General features: G+C 38.9%; 1 protein-coding gene across 1 annotated transcript in view; it reads left to right on the top strand.

The window, feature by feature from the left end:
* The first annotated feature begins 9601 nt into the window (after nt 1-9601).
* The window catches only part of Slc15a2 (solute carrier family 15 member 2), a 30248-nt gene continuing 18510 nt past the window's right edge, over nt 9602-21339 (top strand). Inside the window, exons 1-6 of the mRNA XM_057765060.1 lie at nt 9602-9763; nt 12652-12739; nt 13316-13457; nt 18246-18338; nt 19358-19457; nt 21069-21159. Of these exons, the coding sequence (XP_057621043.1) occupies nt 9659-9763; nt 12652-12739; nt 13316-13457; nt 18246-18338; nt 19358-19457; nt 21069-21159 (619 nt within the window). The 5' untranslated portion in view covers nt 9602-9658. The remainder of the gene's footprint in view (nt 9764-12651; nt 12740-13315; nt 13458-18245; nt 18339-19357; nt 19458-21068; nt 21160-21339) is intronic.

Raw genomic sequence — 21339 nt, 5'->3', positions numbered from 1 at the left:
GCCTGGCCCATTTCTATTCATGTGTGTAGCACCCCAAGGTGCGCTTACCGGGAAGATTCTAGCCTACGTCCATCCTGGGTCGGAGCTTCATCGCGTCTGCTGGGGAGAGGCAAGCATGGCGTCTGCTCCAGAGAGCAGAGCTGTTGAGTCTGAGCTCACTTCCTCTTCCTCCCAGCATTCTGTTCTGTTTACTCCACCCACCTATGTTTTAACCTATGAGGGCCAAGCAGTTTCTTTATTACTTAACCAATGAAATCAACAGATTGATATATGACACTCCCACATCATATAGGTCCAGGGCTCTCTTTTGCTACTTTGTTGTCCCGGATTGTGAAGTCCTAGAACAATTGATTTATAGCAAAGTTCATGGTTTTCATTATGGTTGTGCCTTTCCTATCTGATATTCTTCAAATTCTAACTGAAAATTCTTTCATTCTTGCCAAATTTAAATATGTTTTGTTGTCTTTTATGTTTTTTGCCTTCAAGAGAAGAGTTTAAGTATTTGGCATTTATACTTATAACACCTTTGAATCGAAGGAAATATAAGTATTTAGTTATAGCTGCCCTGACAACATATTACACATTACTATCTTCACACTTTTACCCTTTCCCAGTACCCTGTAGTTGGAATTATATGGGGTATGCCTTTTCAGATCAGCCTTCATGGTTCAGTAACCTTTAGAAGGCTGAATATTATTCCAAGTCTACATGTACCATAGTTTATCCTTTTGCCTATTGAATAACACTTGGTTGCCTCAAATTTTGACAATTAGCCGGGCGGTGGTGGCGCACGCCTTTAATCCCAGCACTTGGGAGGCAGAGGCAGGCGGATCTCTGTGAGTTCGAGACCAGCCTGGTCTACAAGAGCTAGTTCCAGGACAGGCTCCAAAACCACAGAGAAACCCTGTCTCGAAAAACCAAAAAAAAAAAAAATTTTTTTTGACAATTATGGAAAAATTCAACATCATCAATTCTTGCTAATTTTATTTAGCTATAATTTATGGACAGTTTTGGCTTTACTTTCTTCTCTTTCTTTCATTTTTCTTCTCTCTAGTCTCTCTTCCATTAATTTATCTTTGTTTTCTGTTTAACTCATTAATACTTAGCTGAAAACAACCATGATATCATTTATTATTTAACGAAAGCAAATGTGTATATTCAATATAGCTAGTAAAACACTCCCACTGTGTTAGTGAAGTAATTTGGAATATGAAGTTTTTACTCAAAGTTATGCTGGAATTCTTTTTATTACTATTAATTATGACAAATGAGTACACAGTGGATAAGCTGGTAAGGTTGACTCTCAGGCCCCTTTTTCTATAATCAAAACAGCTCAGTTTGTTTCCTCCTTTTATTGTCTTTGTAAATGAAATATTCTTAAGAGTTTTTGAGGGGAGCATGTTCTGAAACAGAGTCTCATTATGTCACCCAGGCTGGCCTCTAACTCACATTCCTCCTGCCTCAATCTCCTAAATTCAGAAATTCAGCATGCATCACCACACTCTGCTTAAGTGCCATTTTAATGAATTCATCTTTATCCTGTATACCCTCCAAGGGGAGGGAAATAGGTTTTGGGTTTGTCCTGTAGTCTTACACTGTCAAAATCAACTCAAAAAAAAAAAAATTGTGATCCCAAAATGTGTGGTGGATTTCTCTCCAACAAGTAAGCAAGCATTTTGCAGCAGACACCAGTTGTGTGTCTTCTAATTCAATTTAGTTATGATACTCCCTGCCTGGAGATAACATAAGATCACACAGGGTAAGTGCCCAGTCCCCAAGGCTGCTCCCTCTCACTTCAGATGTCAATCACAAGCACTAGATTGTTTAATTGTGTTTCAGACCAACTGGCCATAAATGGAGCTCATTATAATCCCTCCTCTAGTTCAATTAACTAGTTCAGTGGTTTACAGACTCATAAACATATTTTTATGAAGGGTAACGTGAAGAGGTCAAGGTATGGGGAAGGAGTATGGAGAGTCTACACCCTCTCTGGGCACACAAAGTTCAGCAATCTGGATGTTCTCCAAATCATGTCCTCCTGGAATCTATGGAGACTTCAGTACATAGGCACAACAGCAGATAGACTGGATGAAGAAACCTAACTAGGCCTGTCTGTTCAGATTCTTCAGTGTTTCTTCAACTGCAGATAGACTTCAGTGTTTCTTCAACTGCAGATAGACTGGATGAAGAAACCTAACTAGGCCTGTCTGTTTAGATTCTTCAGTGTTTCTTCCCCATGGGCCTGGGGCAAGTTCTGAAATGAAAAGGGTCTAATGACCAGCTGTTACACAAAGAAGATGAGACTGTCTTTATGATGTGCTTTAAAAACAATAGGATAAGCTTAGGGTATATTTTCAGACTCTGTGGTCTGCCTTGTCAGATTGAAATTCTATTTTCTCTGATCTACCTTGGGAACAAAAACAAGCAAGTGAAATGACAGAAGAAGGAGAGCCCAAAGGATGAAGGGAGGATAAGATGAACTAAAAATATGAGGGAGAAAGGAAGAGAGACTGTTTTCAGAGGTTTGCTTTGGAGGTTGGGAATATCCTAACATTATTCTGTAACTTAGAAGACCTAGAGAATAAGAATTACAGGAGCAATGAGCCAAGAGTCATGGATGAAAATCAATGTGGAATATATATATATATATACTATATAAAATAGTATCACAGACATCCTGAAGAGCTTAAGAAAAATAAAACCCTAAAGACTTGAAAGTCATGTGGACTTCAAATGCATTGCCCTACACTTACAGAGCCATCAGGAGAGGATCGTTAATGTCTAATCACAATGTCGCTGCAGTTTGTCACTCAGTAACACCTCCTGCTTTCATTTCTACTTCCCAAATTCATGCAAGTGGAGGCCAATCACAACAGAGAAGGTGATTCCAAGAAACAGTTTCCCATTTAAACTAAGTTGAGAACTGCCAACACTAAAGTTGGAACCATTCAAGTGTCCATCAACCTTAGAATGGCTAAATAATGATATATTTGTATAGTGAATTTGACCAAACAGAAGAAAATAATATCTTGCTTTGGGCAACAACATAGATGAATCTCACCGATGTAGTCTTGAGTAACAGGAGTCAGACACAGAGAATGTAAACAGTGTTACTCTATTTACATGCAACTCAGTAGAAGCAAATGAAATCTGTGATGATGAAAGAATAGTGATTACTCTGATGGAGGAGAATTTGACTAGGAAGCAATGGGTATTATTCTTTGAAGGACTTCCAAGCCATGAAGAGAGTATTTTTTTACTAGAGAATGTTTTTACCTTGCCTGTGTGGTAGCCATGTGTAAAATCAATGGAATGTATGTTCATGATTTGTGCACTTTGTTATAAGTTATATTTAATTGTAAAAGTCCATAAAATCAATACATAGAAAAGTCATGCGGCACAAAGGATGGCAGTGTTAATATCAGCAATACTCAAATATACCGTCCAGATTTACATTAACAAGTCAATAGAAAAAAATGGGTAAAGAAAATGATACATCATTTGAAAATGTTCAAAATCATTTATTTTAGCTCAGCAGCTTTTCCTTCTATGTATTATCTTATAGATAAATGTAACTCACATGCTCATAGTTGAACTGTATTTGCACCTATATAATTGATGATCTGTGTGCAGATTTATTGGCTGTGAGAAACATCTGTTTGAATATTTTTATTTACAATTGATTTTTGAAGTTGCTTACATAGTATTGGCATCTCGCTTTTGATAGACATGTACATTCTGAACATTTTCTCCCACTGTGATGTACTTTTTCATCCTTAATTGTATTTTTAGAAAACAGTTTTTATTAATTATAATATTAAGTATGTCATTTTTCTTTGAATCATCTTTCTTTGATCTTTCTCTGAATTCTGCTCTGTTCTATCTTTGCCATAGTTATGTTCTGGCTGTGATAGCTTCATAATAGGTATTGATTGGGCAGTTCAAATTCTCCATGGTTATTCTTCAGAACTGACTTTGCTATTTTTGGCTTATTGTACTTTCATTTGAATTGTAAGAATTAAATAGTCATTTTTTTACATTCATAAAACCTTCTGGGATTTTGTGCTGCAATGACTTTTGACCTTTTATAATATGAACCTTCCAAGTCATGAATATGGCATGTCTCCATTTATTCAGGTCTTTAATTACCTCTTTCTTTCACTAACGATTGATATCTTCAGGGTTGAGCTCTTCAACATCTTTCATTTCATTTATTTTTCATGTTATTAGGACTGCTGTTTAAGTTCCCTTATCTATTTATTTGTTGCTGATATTTAAATACAGTTTTGTGTGGGCTCTCATTTTATATCTTGGACATTATTGAACACACATTTGCTTTTAATTTCATATTTTCTTATTTTCTCTGACTACTCATTTTAGAGCTCATTCTATGAGTAACTTAAAACTACTCTCTGCTGTCAAATCACAGAGACCACTAATGTTTTTTTTTTATTTTTTATTTTTGTCACTAGCATTTGATTCTGATAGTTGGATTCTTCTATATCTATTGGCTTTTGTGTCTCTGGAGTTTATATTCATTATGTCAAAGACATTTTCTCTTAGTTATCTCTTAGACCTTAGTTATCCTTCTGTTTGAGACCAGCCTAATAAAAGCAATAGAACATACCTCAGAATGGTATTTCTCTAAATGATTCAGCATCAGAGAAGCTGAATTTACCTAAGAAAGGCTCAAACTTAAGATTCCTTACCTCTCTGATACTGTTTAATTCTGGGAATACTGTTATTTTATTGGCATAATCAAGAGACAAATTCCAGGCTTTGGGATATGACTCAGTTGGTAGAGCACTTGCTTAACATTGTGAAAGCCCTGAGATCAATCTCCAGCACTATATAAACCAGGAGTGAGTGGTGGCTTATTCCTGGAATCCCAGAACTCAGCATACTGGAATTAGAAGTAGGAGGATCAGACATTCCTTGGCTAAACAGGGAGGTGGGGACCAAGTAAGACCCTGTCTCACATAAAGACAAATTTCATAGGAATTTGCCTGGAAACAAATTGAAAACTTCACACTCTGGAGTTTGGTGTTCAGGAGATCTCTGAGTGAGACTGCATGGGTGCATTGCATACAGGAGCTTCATCTGTGCTTCCAAATTGAATGCTTTCTAAAAGTACAGGCCAGTGCAAGAGAAGCCAGTGATATAATTCAGTCTAAAGGCACCTGTGCCTCTGCTAGTTGGCTTGACCAGAAACTTCTGCCTATTTTAGATTTAGTATTTAACCAAGGTAGGTCAGGAAAGGACATATTTTCTAAAAGAATAACTACAGATTAATCATTAATGCTACAGGCAGAAGTAAAGCTGGACTATTCTTTGGGTAAAGGTTGGCGAGAGAGAGAACAGATGAAGACTGTAAGAGAAGCTGAGAAAACCTGCTCAAAGTCCAAGTTAAAGTTTAGGGGGAAAATGCTTCATTTGTGGAAAAAATAGTTCAAACAGTCAATGTAAATTTTTTCAGGGTAATTGTATTCATAAAAAGAGTTTGGCAGTGTTTTGTCTGTTTCTATTATGTAGAACAATTTGAGAAGTATAGGTGTTAGTTCTTGAAAGTTCTGGTAGAATTCTGTACTAAAACCATCCAGCCCTGGGCTTTTTTGGTTGGGAGTTTTTGATGACTGCTTCTATTTCCTTGCAAGTTATAGGTCTACTTAAATTATTCAACTGGTCTTGATTTAATTTTGGTATCTGGTACCTATCCAGAAAAACTGTCCGTTTCTTTCACATTTTAAAATTTTATGGAGTACAGGTTTTTGTAGTATGACCTAATGATTCTCTGAATTTCCTTGGTGTCTGTTGTTATGTCCCCCTTTTCATTTCTGGTTTTGTTAATTTGAATGTTCTCTCTCTGCCTTTTGATTAGGAGCCCGCCAACTCTAGCCTGACAGGGAAGGAAGCAGCTCAGGACCAAAATAGACCCTCTGAAAGTGGGTGACAGTTGTATGGCTGGGGCAGACTGAGGAGCCACAGACAGTGGAACCAGGATTTATCCTTACTGCTTACACTGGCTTTTTGGACCCCATGCTCTTTGAAGGGATACCTTGCTCAGCCTAGATATAGTGGGGGAGGGCATTGGTCCTTCCTCAAAGTAATATGCTAGACTTTGTTGACTCCCCATGGGAAGCCACTAGTAGTGGAGTAGATGCAGGGTAGGGGGGAAAGGTGGAAGGTATGGGAGGAGGAATTGGGATTGATATGTAAAAGGAGAAAAGATAGTTTTTTATTTTTTTATTTTATTTTTTTTAAAATATTTATTTATTTATTATGTATACAATATTCTGTCTGTGTGTATGTCTGAAGGCCAGAAGAGGGCACCAGACCTCATTACAGATGGTTGTGAGCCACCATGTGGTTGCTGGGAATTGAACTCAGGACCTTTGGAAGAACAGGCAATGCTCTTAACCTCTGAGCCATCTCTCCAGCCCCAAAAGATAGTTTTTTAAAAAATAAAATAAAGAAATTTTCAGGAAATAGGGCTATACACTTTTTTTAAAAAATAGTGAATATAGAAGACAATTAATTCCCTTATAAAAATTCTATATGTGCATTTTACTTTGCTCATATTTTCCCCTCCCTACATTGTCCTCCTTCTTTTCATTCTGCCACTCTCAATTTCCCACAGACTCAAATGAAATTGCTCATCAAATGAAATTGCTCATTTTGGTATTGCCTGACTTGATGCAACCTTAAGGTTTAGAAAAACATTTTATAGGCTTTAGCAATATTTTCTCCCTTTTTTGATTTGATTTACATTGTTTTGATTTATAGATTCATGGGCTCTAGGTTCTTTTGTGCCTCTTTTACCTCTTTGAATTGACAAAAATAATGCAACAAGGGGAGTTAGAGGAGCCAATTTGAGGAGACTATGTTCAGAGTATATCTTATGCATGTGTGGAAATGTTTTAATAAAAACCAATACATTTTTAAATTTATATTTTTTTTTAAAAAAAACTATCTTTTCTCCTTTTACATGCCAAATTCATTTCCCACTTCCTCCCCTCCTCCTACTCCCTCCATTGTCCTCTTCTTCCACCCCCCATCCTACCTCTCATCCACTCCTCAGAGAGGGTAAGGCTTTCCATGAGGAAATCAACAAAGTCTAGAACACTGCTTTGGGACAGGACCCCACCCCCACTATATCTAGGCTGAGCAAGATCTCCAGAGAGAATGGGTTCCAAAAAGCCAGAACAAGCAGTGGGGATAAATCCTGGTCTCATTACTAGTGGCCCCACAGCCTGCCCCAGCTATACAACTGTCAACCACATTCAGAAAGCCTAGTTTGGTCCTAGAATTGGAAAGCTTCCATTAGCTCAGGTAAGCTGTTTCAGTGGGTATCCCCATCATGGTCTTGACCTCTTTGCTCATATTTTCACTCCTCCCACTCTTCAACTGAACTTTGGGAGCTCAGCACAATGCTCTGCTGTGGTTCTCTGCCTTTGTTTCCTTCAGCTGCTGGATGAAGGCTCTATGGTGATATTTAAGATATTCATCAGTCTGACTACAGGGCAAGGCCAGTTCATGCACCCTCTCCACTATTGCTTAGGGTCTTAGCTGGGTTCATCCTTGTGGATTCCTAGGAATTTCTCTAGTGCCAGGTTTCCTGCTAACCCCATAATGGCTCTCTCAATCAAAAGATCTCTTTCCTTGTTCTCTGTCTCTGTCCTTCCGCCATCTCGACTATCCTGTTCCCTCTAGTTCTCCTTCTCCCCTCCTCTTCTGCCTTTTCTTCTCCCACCTCCATGCTCCTAATTTTCTCAGGAGATCTTGTCTATTTTCCCTGCCCAGGAATGTTTCTCTTAAGGTGCACCTTGTTACTTAGCTTCTCTGGGGTCATGGACTACAAGCTCCTTATCCTTTGCTTTACAGCTAATATTCATCTATGAGTGATCATATACAATGCTCATCTTTCTGGGTCTGGGTTACCGCACTCAGGATGTTTTTTTTTCTAGTTCCATCCATTTGCATGCAAATTTCAAAATATCATTGTTTTTTACCACTGAATATTACTCCATTGTGTAAATGTACCACATTTTCTTTACCCATTCTTCAGCTGAGGGACATCTAGGTTGTTTCCAGGTTCTGGCTATTACGAATAGTGCTGCTATGAACATAGTTGAACAGACGTTCTTGGAGTATGGTTGAGCATTCTTTGAGTATATGCCCAAGAGTGTTATTGCTGGGTCTTGTGGTAGGTTGATTCCCAATTTTCTGAGACACCTCCATACTGATTTCCAGAGTGGTTGTACAAGTTTGCATTTCCACCGCAATGGAGGAGTATTTCCCTTCTTCGCATTCTGAAAGCCAATACTTTTATATAATTAGCATAAGCTAATAAAATTTCAATTTTTTATGCTTCCAATTCAATGTAGAGTGTAAACATATCTATTGTCATCATGTGTATTCTAGCCCCTCTTCTCATAAGGACTAAATATAATATTCTAGAGTCAGAATAAAATCCATCCACTGAAAGTTAAGAAAATTTAATGTTTGCAATAATACATAGAAATTAACTGGCTCATAATTTTTGCACAAAATTAAATTCTATTTTTTAAAGAATCAAAAGATTAATCCAGAAGCGAGAAGTTGAAAACACAGAGTGGCTTTAGCAAAGGACCTCACTAATATTTTTTTCCTGTAATTTTCTTATGTTTTCGGTTGTGAGCCTAGCCTTTAATGGTAGAGCCTCCTCTCCAACCCTTCTGTCATTTTCTTTAGGCTTATCTTTTTTACTTATAGAATTTTCTAGCCGAATGTTACAATGTTGAAAACCCAAGTCTGTTTCATCCTTATTCTCAAATTTAGTTTAGAGCTGGCTTCTTTAAAGCATTCTGATTTCCTTATAGTCCTTACAGTTTCCGTGTCTGTGGCTTCCATACCTGCAGAGCCTTCAGGGTCAGTGTTGATACCTATCTCTACACTTCCTATCTGTTGCTGCATAGTGAAAATTCCAGATCTGCCACTTTCCTGGTCCTGTGATTTTTTAGATAAGTTTCTCAATCTCCTGGAACAATAATTTCTGTATAATAAAGATATCACTAAAATTATAGTAAACAAAATTATTGGCTGTATAGGCACACATATAATATACATATAGCTCATATATATTAACATTGCACATAATAAGTCCCCAATAATAGCAGATATTATTAACTTGAAATCAGCCTTCTGTATTTAAAATGCTATATCCCCCCACCAAATCACTAGCGATCAGGTTCAGGACCTTATATATGTAAGGCAAATCTGAGTACTCTACCACTGAGTTACATCCCTAGCCAAAATGTTGCCTTCTTGAGTACTGTCTGGCATTCATTCACAAAGATAGTTTTCTTAAGCAGATAACCCCAATAAATTCTCTAGCATCATTTCTTTTCATCTTGTGACTTGTGATATGTTGTTCTTCCCCATACCACACCTTTTACACAAACATTCTTTGGAAAGTGGTGTGCCGACCCTCTCTTTTCTTTTGGCTTCCGGCTCTGCTCGGAGGCAGGCAGCTACCGAAACTGACACCCACAGGGTTAAACCTAGTTGCTGTGGCCATCCCTCCTCCCGCCAGTCCCCCTTTTCACTGTAGGCTGGCAGCTGTCCTAACTGCCTACTGAAGCCAAATGCTTGAGGAGAGAGAGAGAGTAAGGAGCCAGCCATGAATCCCTTCCAGAAAAATGAGTCCAAGGAAACTCTTTTTTCACCTGTCTCTACCGAAGAGGTGCTGCCTAGACCTTCAAGTCCTCCAAAGAAGCCATCTCCGGTGAGTCCCCAAAGTCAGTTTGTCTCTTGACAGTAACAGCAAACATACTCTTGAAGTTCCTTCTTGGCTCTTGGAACTTCGTGCTGAGCTGTATTAGAGTGGAAAAACTACTCTGTCGTGGAATTTAGAATTCACCTGAAAATTAATTCTAGTTTCTTCAGTTTGGGGAAGGAAGCCACAGGATAGGTTAGCTAGAATTTTTTTTTGTCGGGCCCCAGAGTTTTTGCTGTATTTCATTGTATATTCCCTGGGGGAGAAAAAGCACTTTGAATGGCCAGGGAAACTTGGCAAGCATTTCTGTCTGGAGAACTGTATGTGATTGTTCTTTACCAATACGAAAACGCAGCTCCCCTTGTGTGCCTTCTTTTTTTCGGACACCAACAGAAGCTTTTAGAATAGACGCACTCTGTTACTAAGTGTTCCTACTTTAAAGTGGAAGATCGGAAAGAGGAACAAAGAATAATATTTTGCATTATGTGCTTGTTAAAGCACTTCTGAATTTTTCACCTCAGTCAATCTTCATATGCTAGTAAAATCCTCTCAGCAGAGAGGCTACTGTAATAACAGACAGTGTTCGCTGATTTACTTATCAATCATAAGCTTAGTATGAATCTTATTTCTTTGGAATAACAGAATTGAAGCACAGTGACAGGGTAGTGGTGTAGTTTAAGTAAGGTTTGAATGTTAATCCAATTAGTACACAGATAAAGTTAAATAAATTCTGTGTTGCATAGTTCTCAAGCTGGGACCTGGGAAGATAATATTTCAATTCATTGCATCTTTCAAGCAAGTTATTATCATGTAGTAACATGTAGGTAGAAACATGACATATTCATATCTACATGGGTAAAAGACAGACTATAATTTATCATATATAGTTAATCATTTTGTGTCTTTTTGAGGATGATTAAAAAGAGGTACCTATCTATGAAAAAGAGATAATGTAAATCTCATGTTAATGTTTGAATGTCTCAAGAGACAGATTATCTCTTTTCCATATTAGTGGAGCTGCTGTAATGGAAAGAGATTCGAAATAAAACATGATGTTTCCTATAGTCTGAATTACATAATGCATGCACTAGCAAAATTACTCTAATGTGCAGGCTGCAGATGAAAATCTTAGTTCTGGAGAGATGGCTTAGCAGTTGAGAGCATGTGCTGTTGTTCCAAAGTTTGACTTCTAGTTCCCATGTCAGACAGCTCATAACAGCATTTAACTCCAGTTCCAGGAGATCCAGCACCTTCTTTTTTTTTTTTTTTCCTTTTTTTTTTTTATTCTTTTTTAATTAAAATTTCCAACTGCTCCCCGCTTCCCATTTCCCTCCCCTCCTCCCACACATTGCCCCCTCCCCCCACTCCCCTCCCCCATCCCCACTCCTCTTCTCCTCCCCCCAGTCCATTCCCCCTCCCTCTCGATACTGAAGAGCAGTCCAAATTCCCTGCCCTACAGGAAGACCAAGGTCCTCCCACTTCCATCCAGGCCCAGGAAGTTGAGCATCAAAACAGGCCCACAAAGCCAGATCATGTATTAGGATCGAAACCTAGTGCCATTGTCCTTGGCTTCTCATCAGCCTTCATTGTCCGCCATGTTCAGAGAGTCCAGTTTCAACCCATGCTTATTCAGTCCCAGTCCAGCTGGCCTTGAAGAGCTCCCAATAGATCAGTTCCACTGTCACAGTGGGTGGGTGCACGCCTCGTGGTCCTGATTTCCTTGGTCATGTTCTCCCTCCTTCTGCTCCTCATTTGGACCTTAAGAGCTCAGACCATTGCTCCAATTTGGGTCTCTGTCTCTCTCTCGATCTATCGCCAGTTGAAAGTTCCTGTGCCATTCTCCTTGGCCTCTCGTCAGCTCTCATTGTCCGCCAAATTCCGAGAGTCCGGTTTTATCCCATGTTTTTTCAGTAGCAGTCCAGCTGACCTTGGTGAGCTCCCAATAGATCAGCCCCACTGTCTCAGTGGTTGGGTGCACCCCTCATGGTCCTGACTTCCTTGTTCATGTTCTCTCTCCTTCTGCTCCTCATTATAACCTTGGGAGCTCAGTCCGGCCAGCACCTTCTTCTGGACTCCACAGGTACCCGCACACACATGGCATACACTCCCACATATACACATAAATTCAAATAAAATTAAAATGAAAATATTATGAGGCATATTAGTAGGGAAGGTAGACACTTAATTGCACAGGATCTCAGAATTCTCTTCCTAGAGTTAAGGTGACCAATCAGCTTACCTTTAGGAATGTCTGGCTTCCATTTTGAGCTCTATGTCTGGTTCCAGCTGCCTATGAAAAGGAAGCCATCATATTGTTAAGATTCCTCCCAGGATGGTAAACATCGCAGATGGGAAGAGTCAGTCTCTATAGTGGAGCCAAGTGGGAAAATGAGATCTGGTTTTGACTGCATGGATATCCGGTGCTCTGAAAGTCATCTTTTCATTTTATTGCTAACAATAAGTATGATCACCCTTTCCCTAGAGTCATAGGCTTTTATTGAGATGCTGTGGGGAGATGAGTAGGTCCTGATCAAGGAATATCTGACCAGTTCCATGTTAAATAACGAACAAAGTAAGACTCTGATTTTTTATTCCCACATTGACAATATAAGCACAGCTAATAGGACAATATATGTTTTGTGAAGAGACCATTGTCCCATATTAACTGGCAGCGATGATGTAAAAATGAGTTTGTTCAGGCATGGTAGGGTTTGTCTGCAGCCCGAGTGCTCTGGGAACCTATAGCAGGAATATGACAATATGGAAGTCAGCCTGAGCAACATGATGAAAACTCCTTCATATACATATATTTGGCGGTATTTTCAGTTGTAGTGTTATCATGAAGTTTAAATATGTTAAACAGCTCATTCCTCAACCTTTACCTCTTTGTTGAACAGAAAATCTTTGGCTCCAGCTATCCACTCAGCATCGCCTTCATTGTGGTGAATGAATTCTGCGAACGGTTTTCCTATTATGGCATGAAAGGTAATTCTGTGTCCCAGAGTCTTCTCTGCCTTATGCATACAGCAGCCTGGTCTCCTTACATGTGATGTGCTTGTTTCCTTCGTCTAGTCTTTCTGCCTTGATATAAATCGATCCTTCCCTCTGGCTATGGTAGTAAATGCTTCATAAGATTTTATTTAATAACTCCTACTGGTTAAGGTCAAAAAGGCCTGCAGAACGTAATACACAACCAATGAAAACATAAGGGGAAAAGTTCTCATCATGTATGTTCCATTGAACAAAGTTGCTGTTGGGAAGGAGAGGTGGAAGGGTGAGGGAAGTACCATGTTAACTTCTCATGGTCTAAACGATGCTATGAGTGCACAGAGATTGAAGGCGCTAGTATGGTATTTGTGTATCCAGCATGCCTCATTTACTTCATAGTTCCCATGGGCCTTGCTTCTACTGCCTGGCAGTTATCACTGGGCTATTTCACTAGTAGGAGTGCTGAACACCAGGATCATCCACAGAGCCCTGAAATCGAATCTATTTCTCTGGGAATCATTTCCTTGCATCTATCTTATTTTGCCTTTCATTTGTTTTCTTCTGTTTCATCAGCTGTGCTGACCTTGTATTTCCTGTATTTCCTGCACTGGAATGAAGACACCTCTACATCTGTATACCATGCCTTCAGCAGCCTCTGCTATTTCACCCCCATCTTGGGAGCAGCCATTGCTGACTCGTGGCTGGGGAAATTCAAGTAAGGACAATGACAGGTCACAGCCTCAGGAACCTCTCAAGTTCATTGTCCAGAAAGTTACCTACAACTCCTAATCTCTTATCTTCTAGCAAAACACAACAACAACAAAAACAAAAAACTCATGACTATGACAAATATGTATCTCTCCATGACTGACAATAACAGGAAAATCTATTCTTTCCATGCTCACCCCCTAATATTTTCACATCCTTTTAATCAAGAGTTCCTTTTTAAAGTCTAATTTTAGTTTTCTACTCTGTAGCTTAAGACCAAATCTTATTTTCTCTCAGGGAGGGTAAAGATTGCTATGCCCTGGCAGATTTATATTGGTAAAGGCTTACTGTGCTTCTCTAGCATGCGCTCCATGTCTTCTCCAGACTCACTGTGGCTCCCTAGCACTGGTTCCGTGTCTTCTCCGGACTCAGTCACCTCACCCCCTTCAGCATCTTCTTCTTTCTTACCAGAGGATTTAAAATCATCTCTGTTTACCTTCATCACCTCCTTCTGTAGCATCCTTCTTTAGACTCTAAGACTTCTACAAGTTAAAATAATAGTCCATTTAGTTCAGCTCTTTTGTTGCTAACAACAGAAGCAGCAGACATGGTCTAATGGTATAGTTGTCCTCTATAGCATTATCCTCGTAGGCTAAATAAAGGTACGCTTTCGGTATCTGATATCTCATAATATTCTGGGGGTTTACCCTTCATGGATTTGTCTGAATTAGTATTTCTCAAAATATACTCTTTTAAAAATTTGATTGTATAAGATGATATGAATTACATAAGAAAATAAAGCTCCTATGGCACTTTAGAAAAATCCTGTGTTGTTTTGGAAACATTGAAAAAGGTTTCCTTATTGTATTTTAGTCCCCAGTAAGTTAATATACTATAAAATCTCCAAGTGAAAGTGAAGTATGTTTTGTTTCCTGAAGTAGTTTGGCCATGCAGTGTGGTGTTTGTAGACACAGTGTTTGATAGCTTGTCTTTGCTTCACCTCTGTTTCTATGACAAATACCCTGACAAAAAGCAACATAGGGGAGAAGCAGTTTATTTGGCTTACAATTCTAAGTTGTTGACGTCCTTTGGCAAAGTCAAGGCAGGAATTCAAGCAGCAAATCACACTACTCCCCTAGTCAGGAGCAGTGAGAGAGAAGACTCAACCCTACTTGTTTTCTCTCAGCTAGCTTTTTCTCTCCAATATGTTCAGGATCCCCGCCTAAGGAATAGCCTTACCCACAGTGGGCTGTGCCTTTCTCCATCAATGAGCAATCAAGACAACCTCCCTCCCATAGACATGGCTAACAGCCAACCGGATCTAGACTAATTCCTCATTACGATTCTCTTCCCTGAGGGATTCTAGTTTTGTCAGGTTCGCATGTAAAACTAACCATGCAGAATTCTAAGTCTAAACACTGATTTGTATCTTAATTTTATATATTTATGTACTCATACACATCTATTTGTATATGTGAACATATACAAGTAGTCTCTTGAGAGAGGCATGCTGGCTATGTGGCTACGTTTGTTCCTTGTGTAGTAGTAGTCACTGAATTCATTCCGCTATGGATTGGCATTACACAAAGAATGAAAAATCTCAAACTATGGTCTTTTCATGCAGTTAAAGAATAAAGGCTGACATTGCAGTTGTATTTTTAAAATAACTTCCTTTGAGATTGAAGAAGTACAACTTCAAGATTTGGTGAACAATAGCTTCCTGAACATTTCGGGGATTGGGATTTAATACTCTCTACTTGTACTCTTAATTCAATCTTGCTTGAGTTCTTTTTTCTTTTTAAACTTACTTTTTCTGGTGTAACTTATATAAAGTACACAAACCCAGATGTCTTGTGTATACAACTTGAGTTTTTACAGAGGTATTACCATTGCCTCAACTACTTTCCTTAGCTTTCAAATTCTCCCTCAGAATCTTTTCCTGTCCTGGAATCAGGTAAAGGTCTCTAGTATCTCCAAATAAACTAACAAAAACCTTGAATTATTTTTCCATATATTTTCTCCTCCAGCCACTCCCACAATTTTAAAAGAGCTCCTCTGGGTTAGTCACTTTTCTCTCTTCATCATCATTTCTTAGGACAAAGTAACGGAATTCAATGTAAGGGAGCACAATTTAGCTCAGTCTGATCCAAATTTAAATGTTTGTTGAACATCCCTTCTTTGTCCAATTAATCATAAGCTTGAAGCAATGAATTATATATATTATGTTTTCACATTGTTTGAGTTCAAATAGCTTTAATAAAAGCAAATTGTGGTGGCTTTAATATGAGATAGTATAAATTGCTTATATTTTTCCTACTGAAATTTCTCAGAATACTGATGTCTTTTGTTAACAAATTACAGTGGCCATTTCTAGATTCTTGTTCACTCTGAACTTTTATTTTCATTACTTCAGCCTGCTTTTCATGCCCGAATTCTTGAAACTTCCTAACCTCCTCTAGCACTGCATTTTCTCCTTCTCTTACTTTCGTCTTTCTCGGTTATTTTTAATCCACCTCCATTTTTGTTTTCATTTACTTAGCTCTTCCCTAAATATTAGATTTCTACTAGGCGCTAACTCTCCCTACTTACTTTCCCCAGACTGACTTCCCCTTAGCAGGTCTGAGGGTGCATAGTTTAGTTATTTGTAGACAGCTACTCAAAGTGTTGGAACGTTGAGTTCAAATGCGTCATGCACTTAGAACTGCATGTTTCTTTTCAAGTTGGCTGTCCTTTATCCTGGCTTCCTTTTGTCCCCACATTGAGCCAACTATGTGATTCTACGAATTCTAAGTGTACAGTATCACTTACCCTCATTCTCTTCAATATTAACACCAGCTGCTATCATTTGCCACCATGTTATTTTTATTTTCTTTGTCTCTAAATTAGAAGATGGAGAGGGACACCTAAAATGTTCTCATTGCTGTCTTTTTTCTATAATTAAGTTCATGCACTATTGTCTAAGACATAATTGAGACTGAGAATAGGTATGAATAGTTATGAAGGTGATTTTTATTTACTTTGGGGCTTGTTTGTTTTTAACAAGGGATTTTTAAAAAGTGTTTTACGCTGGTGTTGAATATAAAGAATGGAATGAAGGACCCTGAAAGCCTCCAGAAGTACCAGAATTCTCAGCTTGGGAATTCCTCATTCTAAACGTCTAATCTTCTTAGATTGCTTTTCTGGGGGTGGAACCTTTGCTGAAATAAAATGAACAATTAGAAAGAAAGGGAATAAAAAGAAACTGAAAGAAAACTAGTTATCATGGACCTCAAAGAGAAGATGCTAAATCATCAGAGAGAAACAAACCAAATGGGGCTGGAGAGATGACTCCATGCTTAAGAGCTTCTAGTGCTCCCATAGACTGGATCCCATCATATTTGGTGATACATAGCTGTCAGTAACTCTAGCTCCAAGGGATCTGATGCCCCCCTTGCCTCTGCACACACACACACACACACACACACACACACACACACACATACGTGTGCGTGCATGTCATTCCCTCGTGCAGACACAGAGACACCGACCATAAAAATACTTAAAATAGGGGCTGGAGAGATGGCTCAGAGGCTAAGAGCACCGACTGCTCTTCCAGAGGTCATGAGTTGAATCTCTTTCGGAAAAGGGGTGATTTGAAACTGTAATAATCTGTCCTCCTGTAGATGTATATATGTAGGGAGATATGTGAGAACCCTTATATACAAATAGAATGATGGTTACAATCTGGTGGAATAAACTCGGGATTCCCTTCAACCACACTGTAGTCCTAATTTTTACAAACTAGAATTGGCTCCGCTTTCACTTTTTAAAACTTGAAATGACAGCCTTGTCTCAGTGGAGGAAACAAATTACATGTTCAAACGTGTCCCTCTCCCCTTATCTCCGTCTTTGTTCCTGTTCAGTGCTTGTGCCAGCTTTCTTCTCTTTCTCCTTCTCTTCCTTTTTAAAATAAGGCAAACTATATAATTCTGAAGGTTTATTATAGCATTACCATTCTACCTATATGGTAATATACAAAATACACATTCCACTTATGGTAATACACACAAGCATATAAGCGATATTGTGCCATGCCAGTGTACAGAGTTCTACATATGTTCTCATTGGAATTCCTTCACCTGCTACTTATTTGCTATTCAAGTTCATTGGGAAAAAACAGGTAGGGTTTTTTTTTGCCAAAAAAAAAAACCCATGAATTTTTTTTTTTTAATCACCAAACAGTTTAAGTCCTTTGTACTTCCCTATTTTTTGGCAAATTATCCATGTGGAAACTGTTCTGGGTTTACAGTTAGACCAAGTGTTCAGATTACCCCGATTGAACCTAAAATCCTTCCACCTTTCTGTACTTCTCAGTACTTGTTTAGAGAAAGTCCTTTGTATTAGTGCTCCTATGTACTAGGCATTCATATTTTATTCCTCTTGCGTCCTAGAGCTAATAGACATGGCTTGAGAGAAACATCAGGTGCAAGCATCCTGTTCTACAGATATTACTAATTGGAAACATCCCTGTGCTTGCTACAACCCCCCCACACCCCAGTTCTTGTCACATCTGTATACAGATAGGGTTGCTCTGAGTATGCAGAACAGAGTGTAGTTTCGGGAAGAGAATTTGAAAACCAGGTGTGCTACCTCCACGTGGGCACTACAGGGTGAAGAATCACACCCCTTTCCCCTCATCTGCTTGCTCCGTTCACCATTGCTTCTACCCATGCCTCCTCCACTCCCTCCTCCGTCTACTGAGAACAGCGTGAACCCTGACTGTGTCATACACTGACTGGCTTAACTTTCTTCATAGGACAATCATCTATCTCTCGTTGGTGTACGTTCTTGGCCATGTATTCAAGTCTTTGGGGGCCATTCCAATACTGGGAGGAAAAACGTTGCATACGTGAGTAGACATGGGACCAACTGAGCCGCTTCTCTTGCATCAGCCAGGTGTGCGGCTCAGAAAGTCACCACAGATGGCTTTCTATTTCATATCAGAGATTCTCCTTTATTTTCTAGTGCATACTTTTATTGCCAAACTTATTTAAAAAATCAAAGGTTTTATGATCAATTGCACCTTTTCCTACATTATCAGGCCTCATCTGGTAATTATTAAGTAAACATTTGAAGACACTTAGAATGCCTAATTAGTATCCTCATAAGAACTCTTCATTTGTTTGACAATAAGAAAATCTTTTAGACCTTCTTTTTCCCTTCACTTACTCATCTAACCGTGTATCTGGACACCATTACAAATTTTAAAAGTATTTACTTATAATATATTATAAAGGTAGTCAAAGCTTGAAGTCTTTCTATTTATGTGTAGTTCTGTGTATTCCTATTTTACTGACCGTCTTCATTTTAGGTATTGGTGTATATAGAGTATAGAGCAGAGATATTTGAAAGATTTTAATGTTTATAATCAACTTAATATACTCACACAACACTCTGAGTTGAAGTTTTAACTTTGTTTGAAATGTGGTAAGCGTTAAATACCTTATTATTGCTCCATAAAACTTATTGATACCATTCCTATTTATTATAAGTTTTAATATTTTGCTTGTAGGTAGTAAAGGTATGCAAGATTAGAGCCCTTAAGATCTTTCAATTGAATTGCTTAAATAATATTAAAAACTAGCATGTTAGTTTCTAAGTCTCTACAAGTGTCTTCTTCCACTTGAAGCATACATACAAAAAATAAATGGAATTATCATGCATAGGATCTTCTCAGACAATACATTTTCTAGCAAAGGCTAAATGTGAAGACAATAAATTCTCATGAGCAATGCTTGGAGTTAAGGCAAGTAGAAAGTACCCACAAGGCAGATGTAGACATGCAAAGATGATATTATCTTTAATAGTCCATCTCTACAGTTGGTTTGGTATCCACATGGTTATAGCATCCTTACCTCTCCATTTCAGAATCTTATCATTGATTGGCCTGAGTCTAATAGCTCTGGGGACAGGAGGTATCAAACCCTGTGTGGCAGCTTTTGGTGGAGACCAGTTTGAAGAAAAACATGTAAGAGTCTTGTTATTTCTGTATTTCAAAAGTGTATAGCCAGCATCAAAATGGGGAAGCTGTCAGGTACTCATCAGCTAAGACTGAAGTAATTCCACCAATCAAATTCTGTCTGGGGAGCTGAGTTCTGCACTGGGCACTGGATGCTCGTCTTCAAAAGAGAGAAAACTGAAAGCAGGTGGGAGGCAGACATGTCATATAATGAAAGACTGAAGAAAATGAGGACATGGAAACTGAATAAGATAAGCAGCAAGGGAGCTTGGATGTGGCTCAGTTGGTAGAGTAGTTGAGTCGCCTCCACAAAGCCCTAGGTTTAGTCCCCAGCTAAGTATAAACTGAGTATGGGGCACATACCTGTAATCCCAGCATTCCATTCAGGTAGAGGCACACGGATCAGAAGTTCAAGGCCATCCTCAGCTACATAACTATTTCAAGGCTAGCCCAGGATACACGTGATCCTGACTCAAAACAAAATGCAAATGAACAAACAAAACCCAAGGAGAAAATTACATCTAGCTGTTCTTAAATACTGGGGGATGACCATGCTTACATCTGAGTCCATGAAGTAGAAGCTATAGGAAATCAGGTGCTTGCTTCATTGAAGGAAAAACTTCACATAGGATTTGGAAATAGTAATATTACTTTCACGTGAGGAACCTAAGAACTGTGGTGAGCGCTGTAGGAGATGATTTTGTGAGGGGGAATTAACAGTTAGAATGAAACAGAATGCCAGTTTACAGATGAATTTGTCTGGCTGGTCATTCCCTCTCTTCCTAACACTTTCCACTGGCGAAGGTAGGAGTCAGGGCATAATGTGACAAAAGTGCAAATGAGCCCACCCGAGGAAGCTACAGCAAGTGGACACCGTAACCATCTCTTCTTGGACTAACCAACACGTCTGGGCTCCTCATTATTCTTCTGGTGAATCAGGATGAGCTGAAATGCCAGAATGAAATACACCTTGGCAGAAAAATCACCTATTAGAAAATTACTGGAAAGTTGTAGTTAGTGGCTGGCCCACAGGTGTATTTCAGTTAATAGAGCGGACTCACCCCTGGGATTTTTCAAGCCACTTCTAGATTAGCAGAAGCCCTTTCACACGCTTTGGGAAATCTCCAAGACACTAGTTGCACTATACTCCTAAATCAACAGCTTCCTACACTGTCCTACCACATACTCCACAAAATATATTTATTAACTCAAGGAGTCTTTTGCTTCATTAATACAGTCAATAAACATTTATTGGGTGTCTAAAATACGTTAATGTTTGTTCTAGGTCTAGACATTACTGAAGAAACTCACAACATACTCAATAAAACAGATATTTAATACAAATAAATTAATAGCGTAATAAACATGTATAGGACACAAGAATGGTATTGAGGACAGGTTGGTCACTTTTGCCCAGGTCTTAAGGGGCTTGTACTGGACTTTAGAAAGGGAGTAAAAGCTTGACCAGGGTCAGTCACTGTATTAAAGAGCTCATGAGATGGTCACATACCCTGGAAACACTATCTGTACCCATTGTTTTATATGTTTTATATCTGAATTTGAACATAGAGTGGGGCGGCCCTAAGAAATACATTTCTCTGACGATGTGTCTCATTCCAGGCAGAGGCACGGACTAGATACTTCTCAGTCTTCTACCTCTCCATCAATGCAGGGAGCTTGATTTCTACGTTCATCACACCCATGCTGAGAGGTTAGGATTCCTTCTACGGGGCTGGCCAACCAAACAGCTGCAGGTGGTCCAGCTCCTCCTTTCACATGGGCTTATAAATATATGAGAGGTTATTTTAGTTTTAATTAGTCTGGCTTAAAATAGGGGTTCTGGATTAGATGGCGGGAAGAAAAGAGGATAGCTATGTCTGCACCAAGAACC

This window comes from Chionomys nivalis, chromosome 3, assembly GCF_950005125.1.
Source record: "Chionomys nivalis chromosome 3, mChiNiv1.1, whole genome shotgun sequence".
NCBI classification, from domain to species: domain Eukaryota; kingdom Metazoa; phylum Chordata; class Mammalia; order Rodentia; family Cricetidae; genus Chionomys; species Chionomys nivalis.
This window is presented reverse-complemented; position numbering and strand designations above follow the sequence as displayed.